The 15,005-nt window shown below is 31.6% G+C and overlaps 1 protein-coding gene across 1 annotated transcript; it reads left to right on the top strand.

The window, feature by feature from the left end:
* The first annotated feature begins 441 nt into the window (after positions 1–441).
* LOC105326656 (probable cytochrome P450 CYP44) lies at positions 442–9,000 on the top strand. The gene is made up of 9 exons (XM_011426803.4): positions 442–826; positions 1,347–1,584; positions 2,994–3,184; positions 3,449–3,644; positions 3,757–3,931; positions 5,093–5,259; positions 5,740–5,818; positions 7,769–7,928; positions 8,474–9,000. The coding sequence occupies exons 1-9, from the start codon at positions 616–618 to the stop codon at positions 8,623–8,625; spliced, it is 1,569 nt and encodes a 522-aa protein (XP_011425105.3). The 5' UTR covers positions 442–615; the 3' UTR covers positions 8,626–9,000.
* Positions 9,001–15,005: the final 6,005 nt, after the last annotated feature.

Below are 15,005 nucleotides of genomic sequence, written 5' to 3'. Positions count from 1 at the left end.
ACTACACCTGGAAATAGTTTCTCAAATCAGCAGAAAAATATTGATTATGGTAAATAGCATAATGTATAAGTAGTATATAAGCCAAATCACAGGGTTTTTACACAATCTGTGCAAGTGCAAAAAACCCCCAACCAAAAACAACAACAACAACAACAAAAAAACACAACAAAACAATCCCTCCCTCCAATTTATTTTAAAAATTGTATTCACAATATTATTTGCTTTTTAATTTATATATAAGCATATATAAACCCCAATAATGTGATTTGTTTTACCATGCCGTACTGTCCATAATTTAGCACGACCTTTGTTTGCATTCGGCAATAAGTGGTACTATATTTATCGAATCCCTAAATATTGGGAATGTCGTTATGAAATGTTTAGTGACTGTGTACAATATCTTTCATTAGATAGACCCTAAATGTTGAAGCAATATTTATTTAAATGTTATTTATTTCGCCGATTTTAAATAAAACCATGCATTTTTAAATCGTAACGCATTAACCTTCTTTTACCCTCGCCATGTTGCATGTTGTGATAATGACAGACGACGTTCAACTATCAAACGACTCTGCAATGTTATGAACTCTTCACGTTTCCGATAACAGGGGCGGAATGGGACGGATAACAGTGTGCAGCCGATCCTATTTCTATTATCAGTCTAAGATTTTTTCCTGGCAATGTCGGCGATGTTTAAGCGTGGCGGTTGCAGATGAGAGCCATGAGACGAGATCCAACTCCTCGACGCAGAACTTCAAACCATTCAAAGACATACCCGGCCCAAAGGGACTGCCTTATCTCGGGACAATTCTGCAGTATAGAAAAGGTATACAAATGGACCAAACAAAACAAAATAGTTGACTGTTTTTTAATTGAAAATGTTTAATTCTACGTTTAATGTCACTTAAAAATAACAAATCTTCGAGGCCGAGAGAGGGCGATAAAATTAAAACAATCAACATTTTCACTCAAATTATTTAATACAAATACAGTGAGTATTCAAGCTACATGTAGGCTATCTCTTTGATAAGGATTTTTCCTGACAATCCCATTGGGTATCGCATATATATATATAGTCCATAATGTGCTCTAAACATTTCAAATTTCTACAGATTGAAGTATTTTGGTAAAATCAAACTGGAAAAGATCAAATAAAAATAAAAATTTGTTTTTTCTACATCACATTTTCTCTTAAACCTATGAGTGTGGGTCACATTAGACATAGAACTAACTTTGGACAGCCTAAAGAGAAAATGGAATGATCAGATGACCTTGCAACTTTGATCATCAGTTTATTAATACTTGTAGTAAACAGAATACTATAATTAAGGATTTTTTCATGGCAGGTCCCTTTCAAAGGTTCACAGTAGACAGATACCAAGATGCTCTCATTTCAAGATATAAAGAATATGGCCCGATCGTCAAGGAGACCATTGCTGGTGTAACCTTTGTCCGAATCTATGACCCAGATGATGTCAGAACAGTTTTCTTAAATGAAGACAAACAGCCTCATGTTGCCCCACTTCTTGACACAACAAAGCAATACAGAGAGCAGAGAGATCTTTCACCAGGCCTTGGAAACACGTAAGTTGAAAATTATATTTTACAATGATCATGCACATCCAAATTGGATGAATAAAGAATTACACATCTAAGTACAAGTACCACTTGTACATGTAGATTAAAAAATAAAGAGCAGGGATCTATACAAGTATAATTCAAGACACTTTCACTCTTTAATCACTGACACTCCATGTATGATTGAGATGGAGTATGAGCCCAACAGATTTACTCTCTACTCTTAAACCATTCTACTCTTGAACCATTCTGGATATTCAACAATTTTTCCTTTAGAAATTTAATATTCGTTCACTTTTTAGCAACCTGTATTATCACCAACTATGATATTATTTATATAATAGTGTTGTGTTGTGCATGTACTATGCCTAAATAGTAGTCAGGGTTTGATACATGGTGCACGAGCCGGAGGCGAGTGCACTATGTATCAAACCCTGACTACTATTTAGGCATAGTACATGCACAACACAACACTATTGTTATTATTATGCCGACTGTTAAATATACTGACGTGCTTTGCTATAAGTAGCTCTGACGTTCGAGTGTTGACAAGTCCCTTAAAATAATCACCGGAAAAGCAAGCGTTTGTTGTTGTTTTTCAAATTACGTGTAATCAATTGATTTGATTGTTTATTTAATCAACAAGTTGTTGTACAATAAAAAGTCAACAAAGATTTATGTTCTTTTCAAGAAATAGAGAGACGTTTGGCCTTACCGAGAAAACTCGAAATGTTTAGCAGACGAAATCTCAGTGAATTTTTTTTCTTGAACATTCTTTATCAAGCGTCATTTAAAAAAGCGTTTTTGTGATTCTCATGTAGAATTTCTTTGAAAAATGTTCAATCAATTTGTTCAAAAGTTTATAGGAAACTTTAACTTTAAAATTACCGTCAATAATGAAGTTTTTTTGGAAAAATGAATAATTTTAATTGCTTGATATCAGTCGTACATATCTACGTTTTATATACCTAAATATCGGTTGTCGTAATAACGGCTAATTTAGCGTAGCGGTAACGCGGTGGGCTTCATGCTAGATTCAATGATTTTAGCGTCGTGAGTTCGAATCCCGCTGTCGGCGCTTGACAGATTTTCGTTGAAAATATTCGCCGTGCTCTATTTCGGCATAGTATGCTTACGCTATATAAATCCTTTGATACTATGCGAAAATAGATGAGTATTGAATATATAGTGACAAACTGACAGAAGGCATAATAATTCTTGGTAGAATTACTTTGTTAAATTTTAGGGGGTGAATCAGCATTAATTTATTTCAGGAATAGAATGACTGACACATGTTAAGTTTTAAATCTTTTTCTGTGAAGTGGCTATTAATTTACTGAATTAATACATTGAGAGAATAGTATCAATGATAGGTATAATGGCCATATAAAATAGTTAACTATTTGTTTTTGTAGAAATGGGGAAGAATGGTACAGACTTAGGAGTGCAGTGCAGCAGATGATGATGAGGCCAAAAGCAGTCACCGTTTATCTCCCCTTTGTGGAGGAAGTTGTGGATGATTTTATTGCACGGATTAAGAAAATCCACAACAGTGATGGGACAATAGAAAATTTTAGATTGGAAGCAGCAAAGTGGAACTTAGAGTGTAAGATACCTAAACCAATTTCATGGGTCATACAGTTCAAGATTTTATTCACATTTTCTTCTGGTAATTCTCTTTCCATCACTTTTATACTTGTTTGCAAGAGATCTTGATGCATTTGTCATCCTTGAGTTTTATCAGAAAGTTACATTGTAGTTATGATGGACCCATCCATTTAATGAGCACACAAACATACTGTATAATAGAGAAAAAAGGTGTTTGCAGTATGATAGATAATTGTAATTGCTGTTTTTCTTTTATTTACAGCCTCTGGAATGACCTGTTTCGAGACTCGCCTTGGTTGTCTTGTGGACTCACCTACCTCTCACATTATGCGCATGATCTCTAGTAACAATGCCATATTTGAACTTTCCACAAAAATAAACTTCTCCGTGCCTTTCCATAAACTCCTCACAACAAGACTGTGGCAAAAACTTCTTGATGAAGAAGACTATTTCTTTAGGTAAATTTGCAACGATTTGTTTATTTTATTTTTGTAAAAGCATTCTGTTTTAGTTAACAATCAAAATCTTAGACCAGTGTTATTTTTGATAATCTCGTTCTTTGCATTTCAGAAATGGACAGAAACTGGTTGATGAGACAATAGCCAAGATTGACCGTCTACAAAAAGAAGGAAACCTAAAGGATGGACAGTTTAACTTCCTGTTATATCTATTGTCTAAGAAAGAGCTGTCCTTTAAAGATGTCAGCATTATAACCCTGTCTCTGTTTGGGGATGGACTAAATACAGTAAGGAGTTAACTGTGTCACATGTATTGGGTTTACTTGTTTTCAGCTCATTGCCATGTGAAAATCAAAAAGAGTTCTTTACTTTAAAATTAGTGCTGAAACGAATGTTCGAATATTCGCGAATGAATAGTAAATTTCTAATATTCGAATGTATATTTAGCATTCGAATATTCGATCACATGTCTAACACCCATATTAAGCATTGTAAACTAAGCAGCATCATGTTATTTCGTTACAATGGAAAGGAGAAGCTGAAAATTTTTACTTTAAACGAAAGAAAAGACAAGCCATCTATGACTGCCATGCTTGGTAGAATCTATTACTTAACCCAGTAATAGACTCTTCCGCCATGCTTTTTTACCTTGAAAGTAAAAGCATGGTTTACATCGAACGGAGACAAACATTCTGGATTTATCAATTCATAACAGACGCTGAAGAAATAATTTGCTTAAATGTTTGAACGAGTGTGAGCAACGGAGAGTTAATATCGAAAGGTACATCGAAAGTTTTTTTTAAAAAGATACCTCGATATAATTGTTTTCTTCTTCAAATAAACAGAACATTTCCGGAACTATGAGCGTTATCATTTTTCTTTTTGATACTATATCAAACATGGCGGAAATATTTGGACTGACTTACGAAGTTACGTATCCGACGGTATCGGTCTCACACAGGAGTCAGGACTGTAGTATATTATTAAAGAAGTAATCAATCTTTTGATTCTCTTTAAAGGAAATTTTAAAAAAAATATCAGTATATTATTATATGCTTAAAAAATAAATGCACACCCAATTCAATCGATACTTATGCGTTAAGTGTCAACTTCTAACTGACCTGTTTAAGCAGTCTACACATACACCCAATTAGTAATACAAACTTAATACCTTTTCTTTGACATCTACGAATATTCGAATACGAATCGAATAGCACTCACGAATATTCGAATACTGATTTATGGTATTCGTTTCAGCACTATTTAAAATCAGTTAATGTTTGAATTTATTATGCTTGCTTAATTTGAAAGATGTTTAAAAATAACACTAACATGCATGTACGTATTTCGAGTAGGTTGCTTTATTCTTTTTCTAACGGTACAATAGGTACAAGAATAATTATGCAAAGATGTATGCATGAGATGCTTGATTTTAACTTGTTTTTCAGACTGTGCCAACCCTAATATTTGCCATGTACTGTTTGGCCAAGAATCCAGATGTCCAACAGAAGGCTTATGAAGAAATCCGAGAGGTTCTGAAGGATGATGAACCTATCACAGGGGAACACATTAATAGAATGCCATACCTCAAAGCATGCGTCAAGGAGTCACAGAGGTACATAACATATAATTAACTGATGCAAACTCGCTTTTTCCCCCTATAATCTCTTTATGTAAACACAGAAATAAAGAATGTAATCATATGTTAAAAGAAATGAACAAATACCCCCCCCCCCCCCCCCTCTTTTTTTAAAGCATGACAACTTTTGCACATGGAAGTTGAAATTTGGACTTAGTCCTTAACCTAATTAAGTTCTATTATTTTTTTCTTAAAAGGAGTTACTGCATTTTGTGAATTTTTTTAGCTCCAAAATCAATGCCATAAATGGGCTTGTGAAAGCAAATGGAAGAGCCCTTGCCCCAGTCATTAAATGGCAAAAAAGAACACTTTATTACTGACATAAAACATTTGTAATCCAACAGAAATCCTCAACTCAGTTATACTGAACTTATATGTTTCATTTACAAAGAACAAAGAAAAGAATTGTGTGTGAATAAAGCATATTTCTTTTACATGATTTTCTCTAAAATTTAGGATTTTGCCAATTGGACTTGAGATAAAAAGGATCTTGAAGAAGGACTTAGTACTTGGAAATTATCTTGTACCAGCAGGGGTAAATTAAACATTTTGTAAGATTCTTGCAAATATGAAAAAAGACATGATTCTATTTTTTCCTTCAAGAACACATTTTGATATATGCTTTCTAAGATAATGCAAGTTCTTCAAAATGATAGAAATACATGTATATTGCTTCATAATGAAATGCTTATATCTAAAAAATGATGGCAATGTATTTTATATATCTTGATTTGCTAAGGACTTTATTATACTTTATTGAAATGCATGTACATTCTATTGTTAAAATAAAAAGTTACTCAAAACTAAAGATCATTTTATATCACATAGTGAATTTACCTGCAGTCTTGATTTTTAAATAGATGCAACTTTTCTTCTCTGCAAAAGAATTTAGGGTTATATTATTTATTTAATCTAGATTAGTCTAACATAAATTTCTTTTCTTTTACAATTCCTATTTCTGTCGTGTCTTTCTAGTGTTAAAAAAAAATAAAACAAACACTTGGTTTGCCCATGTTGTTTGAACATCTTTTTGCTGCAAATTTTGCAGTAAAACTCTCTGTTACTGTCCTCATCATGTGCGTATCATGAGTCAAGGATACCTTTCCTTCAGCTTCTTTTTTGCTCTGCACATTCATCTATCACACTAGTTGTATCATCTAAAACAGATTACAAAAGATATTTTGTGCTGAAAGGTTTAATGGCTAACCCCCCCCCCCCTCCAACAACCAAGAACACGATTTATTTAAAGGTCATATCTATCATCTGCCTGGTATGTTTTCTTCTGTCACTTAAATATTTTACAATCATTTATTGCTATATAGTCAAATAAATAGGTATAAGGTAAATAACATGTTTATAATTAGTGTTTTAGTACCAACAGAAAGAAAATATGTCAGGAAACATCAAAGTATTTCTATCTTTAAAATTGTGACTTTGACAGGAGTCCTTCGAAACCACCATTTCAAAGTATTGCGAATCTCTGGCAGGTATTTTAAATCAGTAGTTAAACAGTCCGACATTAATGATACTATTAACAAATTAGTTCATATCATTTTTCTACAGTCTGAAAAAAAGTAAAGAAATCAGTCCTTGCTTTTGACTAATTTGAATTTGTTTACTCCTCCCGTGAATTGGTGCATAGCCTGTACATGCTAACTGCAAAAACTAGGAAGAAACCCAAGCTAGGGCCTTGTGTAGAAAAAAAGATTGTTCAAAAAGTTTGTGTTAATAATTTTCTTTTGAGGTACCATTTTCTAAATGCTGCTTTTTTTCTACACAAGTCCCTGTTAAAAACATGCTGAAACCTTATACAAAGTTTAACTTTACTAGACTAGCATTGTAATATCATTGGTTTGCACAAACAAAAACAGTTGATCGAAAAATACTCGATACATGTGTGGGGTAAGTTCTTGGGATTTGGTTATCATGTATTCATGTGATTCAATATACCCCAAAATGAAGGGGGGTTAAAAAATGTTTCTTAAAGCCTATGAAATTACCAATTTATCAATATACATTTTGTCAATTTTCTTTAGTTGTTTATAAATATTGAACAGCATGTTCAGCACGTAATTCCCTTCATAGAGAATAGCAATATTGAATAAATAAATTAAATTACACATCATTTTATTATTGTTTAATATTTCATCTTTAAATTTTGTTATTAATCAACTTATACATTGCTAATGAGGACTGTTAAGTGGTTTCATTTGTTGTTGTTCCATACATTGCATAGCTCAAACTTTTGATAGCACAAAATGCGAGGTGATTTAAAATATTCCCAATGAAGGTATTTAAATACACACAAGAGAACATCAATTGTCATTTGAATGCAAAAAGCTACCTAGTAGTTTAATGAATATTTGAGATTGCAATTGCATAATTTTAAGTCTAATTTACAATTTCAATTAGTATTCAATGCATAATTCAGCAAGTATGCACCTTATCTGGAGCCCTTAATGGCTAAATATCTATTTCTTCGCAGACCACAGTTGAATTGGCCCCCTATGTACACTACATGTCGTCAGAGTATTTTGTGGAGCCAGACCGATTTCTACCGGAGCGCTGGTTGAGGGACGGATCTGCTCTGAATATCCATCCATATCTACTGACGCCATTTGGGCATGGTCCCAGGATGTGTGCAGGTATATATTGCCCAGACTTGGTCTTTTGCATCAAAGATTTAATTTAATCTTGACATTGAATGTTTAACAAGATGTACTTGTTGTAAGTTGTAACATTAACATCATAAATCTTCTGAGTTCAGAGGAAAATATATTCACTGTAATTTGCACATGTTGTTTAATAGTTTTATAATGCCTGGACATCTGTATAATGTTTATGTTTTTCTATTGATTCAATTTATATATAATGTATGAAGAACACATAAGATCTTTAGAAGAATTCTTTTAACAATACTTTAATTGAGCTGAGGATCAGAGAACCATAACAATGCATTTTAGAAATGGTTAAAGAAGCTGGGTTTTTTAAATATCAATAACATGTAAAATGTTAGTCCTTTGTTAAAAGTTTCATGGAAATGTTTTTGAATTCAGTCATCACAGATCTCTTTAGATCTGCTTTGACATATTAGATATGCATTCCAGTTCCTTTTCCTTTGTTGAAAACAAAATCAATCCTTTGGAGATGGGCTTCTTGTAAACACTACAATTTATCATTGAATATACAGGGCGACGGTTTGCAGAACAAGAGCTTTATGTGCTGTTGTCCAAGATGCTGAAGAACTTTAGTCTGGAGTACAGTGGTGACCTTGACATGAAGTTCCAAGTGTTGATGGTTCCCGACCGGCCAACGTCTTTCACTTTCAAGGACAGACTCTGAGCACACAGACACCGAATTTGAAATCATTGATACATTTCAATCATGTCCTGTCATGAAGTGTATATTGACATTTAATACCAGGTGCTTTCAATGATCTATGGATTCTATTCTTTGATAATTCACTGGAAAACTTCATACTTGTAGTTATATATAATATATATCCATGAATCATCTGACAATCTGATTTAAACTTGATCCTTTGGTCCATTCACTTGCATATTAATATTGAATGCTATTTTTTCTTCATACCCACATCAATTTTGTTTTTTGATAACTGAAATTATATATAATTCACTGTTATACCATGAAAATATTGTGATTCTTTCAGCTTGAACTTAAAATAAAAAAAGAGATTCAATTCCAGTCAACGATTTATTCATGCAAATGATATTCAATCATTGGCACTTTTTTGGAACAGTTACTCATGCAATGTCATTATCAAAACACTTGGGATAGGTTTTAGTTGTGAGAACATAATGTTGACATAAATATTTTGCAAGTTTTGAAGTGAATTGCAATACCTTTTGTTTTTTATTGAATTGTAAATGTTGTTTTCTCTTATGAAAAATTAAGCATTAATTTTGTAAAGGATCAGATGGGGATACCCCCTCTTTTATTTTTATGATTGTAGCTCATGAATATGTTTAAAGGGGCATGGTCACAATCTTGGTCAAATTTATTTTTCCGTTTTTAATGTGTTCAATGTCTCAGTAAGGTATTTCTAATAGTCATTTAAATTTGAGTGTTTTTTGCGAGATACAAAGCTCACAATTCTTTATTGTGTAAACAATGCTTAGGTGATGTTTTTTGTTTACATTTTGAATGTTGAAGAAAATTCCAGGTTTAGACCTAATATGAATGTGACAGAGGCTAGGAACTGTTTATTTATATTCAAAACGGATTAGCAGATACAAAAATGCTTGAACCTTTACGGTATATTAAACCAACATAAACAAAAACATGGCACAGGCCTTGTTTCCATAGCAAAGAATTGTGAGATCTGTATCTTGCTCATAACGACTGACACTCAAAATCATGGTTGATCATTAGAAATGCATTACTAAAGTATTGTAAACATTAAAAATAGAAAAAATAAATTGACCACAATCGTGACCACGCCCCTTTAAAGCACAACTGGTTTTTTTTATTAACGTGTGTAAACAGTTCATTCAAACATTTCAGTGTATTCAGATTGAAAACGAAAAAAAAAATGTTTTAAAAATTAGGTTTTGGCACAAGAGTCATTCCACATCCCCTCATTTTATTATTGTCAAATATTCTGAAAACATTCCCCGTCCCTTCTCATTTATATTCTATGCTTCTTTATAACTATATAGTTAATCATGTCTAAGATTTAAGGTAGATCTGTCGGGTAGTTGGTCGACCACCCAGCCTCCTTAAGGTAGATCTGTCGGGTAGTTGGTTGACACCCAGCCGCCTTTAATTATGATGCAGGGGCGTTGCCGCAATGGAATATATTTATGAAGAAATATTCCAGGTTTACCATAAAAAGTGAACATTTCTGTATAAGATTTGACTTGAAAATCCGATAGTTCATCAGCACTTGAGAGATAAGAAACAACTTAATAAGAAGTACATATATAGAATCGATTTCTGATGCAGCAGTTTTGTAATATACTCTTCGTACGAAACGACTTTGCTGATCGATACCAGAACATACATAATAGATGATAAACGCTAGCTATATCAAAAGAAAAAGATTAATGTAAAACACCTCTACCTGTTTATATTGAGAGGTTGGGGTGCGATTTTCGATAATTATTCAATTAATCCGAAGAAAAGAAGAAAAATAAATATCACGCGATGAAGATTTTGTCAGTGGGAAGTCTTGTATTTTCTCACTTTTTACATAATCGAACTTTAGTGCACCGAATTCTGTTTAAAAGTTGAAAATAAAAATATGAGACCAACAACTGATATACCGCTAATACAAGTAAATGCAAGACTAAATCAAAATAATTTTTTTTTAAACGGATTCATTTTATAATTGCCCATTTTGATATGATGTCCTAAAGTGACATCAGCTATCTGAATAGTTGATAAAATAAAGATTTTGATTTGGTGATATTCCTAATAAGAATTAATAATGATGTTATTTATTCGAATATTAAGACACTACAAAACGGATAAGCTAAAACTTTCGTAGAGTTAAATTTTTCTAAAAATTGAATTTTTTTTTATTTGGATAAAACCTATAAATATCTTTAATTTGAAAAAAATACGACCGTACAATTTTTGCCCTCATTGATTTAAACCCACATGAACCATTTGAATCTTCTTTCAGTGGAGGGTAAAATGAATTAGTCATTGTTAGAATATGCGTTGTGAATAAGTCACTTTTTAAGATACTATAATTGTTTGTATTGCTACCATTGTTAAGCAAGTACTAGTATAATATCTTAAATTGTAAAGCAAGTACTACTATAATATCTAGTATTTGTAAATTACTTGAACCAAACTGGCATTGATAATGCCTGCAGAGACAAAAAAAAAACCCAATTCTGTATTTAGAGTGATCACCAAGTTAACACTGACACTTGATGTGCCCTGGTGTACACATTGCAAAATACCAGAACGGAATAAGCCGTGATCTATAACGATCTTGTTTAATATAGACAAAGACTTTTGAGTACAAGCCCATTATCTAGCAATTATATGTCGTACTTTGATTAAACTTGCATTGATTTGTATAGATAATGTGTTTAGGCATATCTTGGCATTGTGCTATCTTCTGGCCTTGAAATAAAACTGGTATACCAGCAAACTCAAACAATACTACAAAATTTTAATTCTAAAAATATGAGAAAAAAATATGGTCATTACATGATGCTTAAGAGTATCTTGTTCAATGAAATATATTCGCACATTGTTCAACTGAATTGAGAGAGAGAGAGAGAGAGAGAGAGAGAGAGAGAGAGAGAGAGAGGAGAGAGCAATTTTTAAAATCACATAACCTTCTGCTTTTATATATATATATATATATATATATATATATATATATATATATATATATATATATATATATATATATATATATATAAAACAAATTCTTTCCCATTGTAATTATAGTAAAGTTGGCCCTAGTATACATTTATATAATTTCGCTTAATCATTGGAGTATATTGCACGTGTACAGATATTGAAAAAAAGTTTTATTTTTAATTACTTGTAACTGCAGTGATCCTACACAGTTTGGTTATTGATTTTTGGATATTGATTTTTAAGTATAAGTTTGTATCAGTGGTTTTCTGATGCGAAAAAATCTCATCAATAATTCACTGCTCATCTAAAGTAGAAAATAAAAATCTTAACATGTTACTGATTTTCAACGATAATGGCGGCGGAAAGGATAAAAAAGATGTTAATGCAAAACGAGCAACTAATTCTGAAAAACTTTCTGAAATACGAAACAGACCAACGTAAATCAAAATCAACAGACTTTTATGCAAAATCAACAAATACCGTTACGAAACAGACGTTCACCATTGCAAAACCAAAAGTCATTCATTGAATTGACGCTAGATGGCGCAAACACTTTTCTACATCATAAATAGATGTGCAATTTCATAGAAATTTAGACGAGTTTTTGCACTAACATCTTTTTTACCTTCTCCACTGCACATATAACTATAAGTTGCAACGTTTCAACAATTTAGTCAGCCGTCTTTTCCACTGTGTACAAAATATGATTGGACAAATGCACTGCTTTTTAAATTTTTTGATAGATTTATCAATTTATTCAGTAATTGTTCAATGAAATGCTTCTCTTTTATTAAGAACCACATTTTATATGAAAATATAAGGTTAATGACATATACCCTAGCCTGAAACTCTGACTACAAAATTTTAAAGTGAGTTTAAAATCAGAAATATATTTTTCGCGGAACTGAAGCAAAATACCACACTGGTAAAATATTAGAATAAATAGTTTAACTCACGTTTAATTTTTAAGGTATCAAAATATAATTTTTAAATTTTCTGAGCTATATATATATAAAATTAATAAGTAGACCTAGAGTTGAGTATAAAATTTCAAAAAAAGATACATGAAATGCAAGTTTATAAGCTGTTGTCACTGATATATTTGTAAACAAACAAACAAACAAAAAATATTGAAAAGTTGAGATTGAACCCTCAACGCAAAAGCTCAAAACTCAACGCCAAACTACGCATTGAAAAAAAAATACTTGAATATATAATAGATAGCATGTTGGATAAGAAGTATAAAAGTCAAATAGAAAAAAGCCAAATTACACAATGTGTTATTTTGGATAAAGATAAAATTATATTTAAAAAAACCTGAATTCAGTAAATGTGAACAAAACTGAGCTTCGGACGGAATGAACTCATACTTATAATTTTGATATCACTTCTTTTAAAGAATATAAAGTCATGTCTATAAAATGATAGTATCTGATGTTTTAAATATTACATTATTTAAAAATTTTGGATACACAAGATCGTATCAATATGTTTCCAGAAGTGAATTAAATATTTAAAAAAAATTAAAGTCGATATAGACATCGTTGTGGAAGGGGTTTAAAGTACATTCTATTAATAGTATTTCTATCCAGTTTAGGCATTTACCCACTAAACATGCCCATCTTCTTTGAAACGTTAATGAAAAATCGGTCAGTCTATATCTTTTTCCTCTTAACCAGTGATACTATTTTGTATATTAAAATAACTTTTTTGAAATACAGAAAACAAATGCAAGTGTTGAAAAAACCCTTTATTTACATCATGTATTTAAAAGAGTGTGTTTATAGTAATGCAGACCAGTATAGAACCAATCCAATAGTTGCTTACTTGATAGTGATAAATCTACAAATGAAACCAATTTATCATATTAACAATGAACAAGAACAAGAACAAGGATAGAACTATCCATTTAAACTTCAACAGAAGTGTGTGCTTAATATTCTTTCAACAAGTTACTTCGAAGTTTTAAGTACATAATACAAAAAGTAGTACAAAATACATAAACATATAATTAGCCGATTTTTACAATCTTCTTGTTAGGTTATACTAGTCTACGATGAATTGGTTTCTCAAAGAAATGCTCTAGTAATTCATCCAATAAAGCATTGACGATAAAAGGTTTTTGGAAGATTGTGATCTTTTCTGGCTTGCAAAAATGCACCATGTACCGGGAGCTGCTCCTCAAATAAAAATGATTCTGATAAATCGAGAGTTTGTTTAATCAGCCATTGATTCTTTGGCGTCTAAAAGAATTATACATGAGAACCAAGAGAATCCATCTGATAACGTATAAAAAAAGATTAAACAAACATTTAAAAATTCTATTATACTTTTTTCCATCAAGAAAATGTCAACTGAATGTTTAAAAAAATCGACAGAATTTTGTTGTAAATAGCAAAAGAAATTATGATGCCACTAAAGGTTTATATAAGCATATACCAGGGTTTTGACAGGTGAAATTGTTTTTTTTTTTTAGATTTGAAAATACATTTATTTCAAGGATTTTGTTTTGCAATTACTGAAGACGATCACAAGTAATTTTTTTCGAACATGAACTTGACATTAAACAGCATAAATCAGCAAAATATTTCCAACCTTAAAATATTAGTAAACTGACATTCTGCAAAAAAGCATTTAGACTCGGTAATACTTACAGAACTCTTATTTTTCTGAAAAAACCCCCATCAATTACAATAGCCTAAAGAACATTGTCAAAAACTGTCGTTCCAGCACGGTGCTCCCAGAATTCTTAATCCATTTAATACATATTTGCATGATAATTGTCGAATAAATCAGTTTGAATAATTTAGGTCAGTAGATCTAGAACTATCAGAAAATGGAGGTCAAGATCTAGATAATGAATGAGACTACAGGTTTATGAGAGACTATATGAGAAATATGATAATTTTAATTTTTCATTCGTCAACTTCTCTTACGTATGTAGCAATATATTATCATCACATTATTTCTTAAACGAGACAACCTACTAGCAAATAAGTTGTTGGAACAAGAAAATCAAGAACCTCGATTTTCATATTCTCAGTTTGACCTAAACAAAATTGTTACGTAGACCTAAAGTTAAGTATAATATTAAAAAAAAGATACATGAAATGAGAGGATGTAACTGTTGAAACAAACAAACAAACAAACAAACAAACAAACAAACAAACAATATTGAAAGGTTGAGCAGAGAATGCTCACTCCTCCATGACACCTGATCCTACCTCTATCTTTTTAGAGGTCCGTGTTGCTCTGCTTTGAATTTGTATTTCGTTTTATGGATTTTTGAGATGGTTGACAATCAGTTACTGCCATTTTTTCATCGAATCCTCAACGCAAAAGCTTTATATTCAACGCCTAACTGTCCCTTGAAGAAA

The sequence above is a fragment of the Magallana gigas genome, chromosome 4, assembly GCF_963853765.1.
Source record: "Magallana gigas chromosome 4, xbMagGiga1.1, whole genome shotgun sequence".
Taxonomy (NCBI): domain Eukaryota; kingdom Metazoa; phylum Mollusca; class Bivalvia; order Ostreida; family Ostreidae; genus Magallana; species Magallana gigas.
This window is presented reverse-complemented; position numbering and strand designations above follow the sequence as displayed.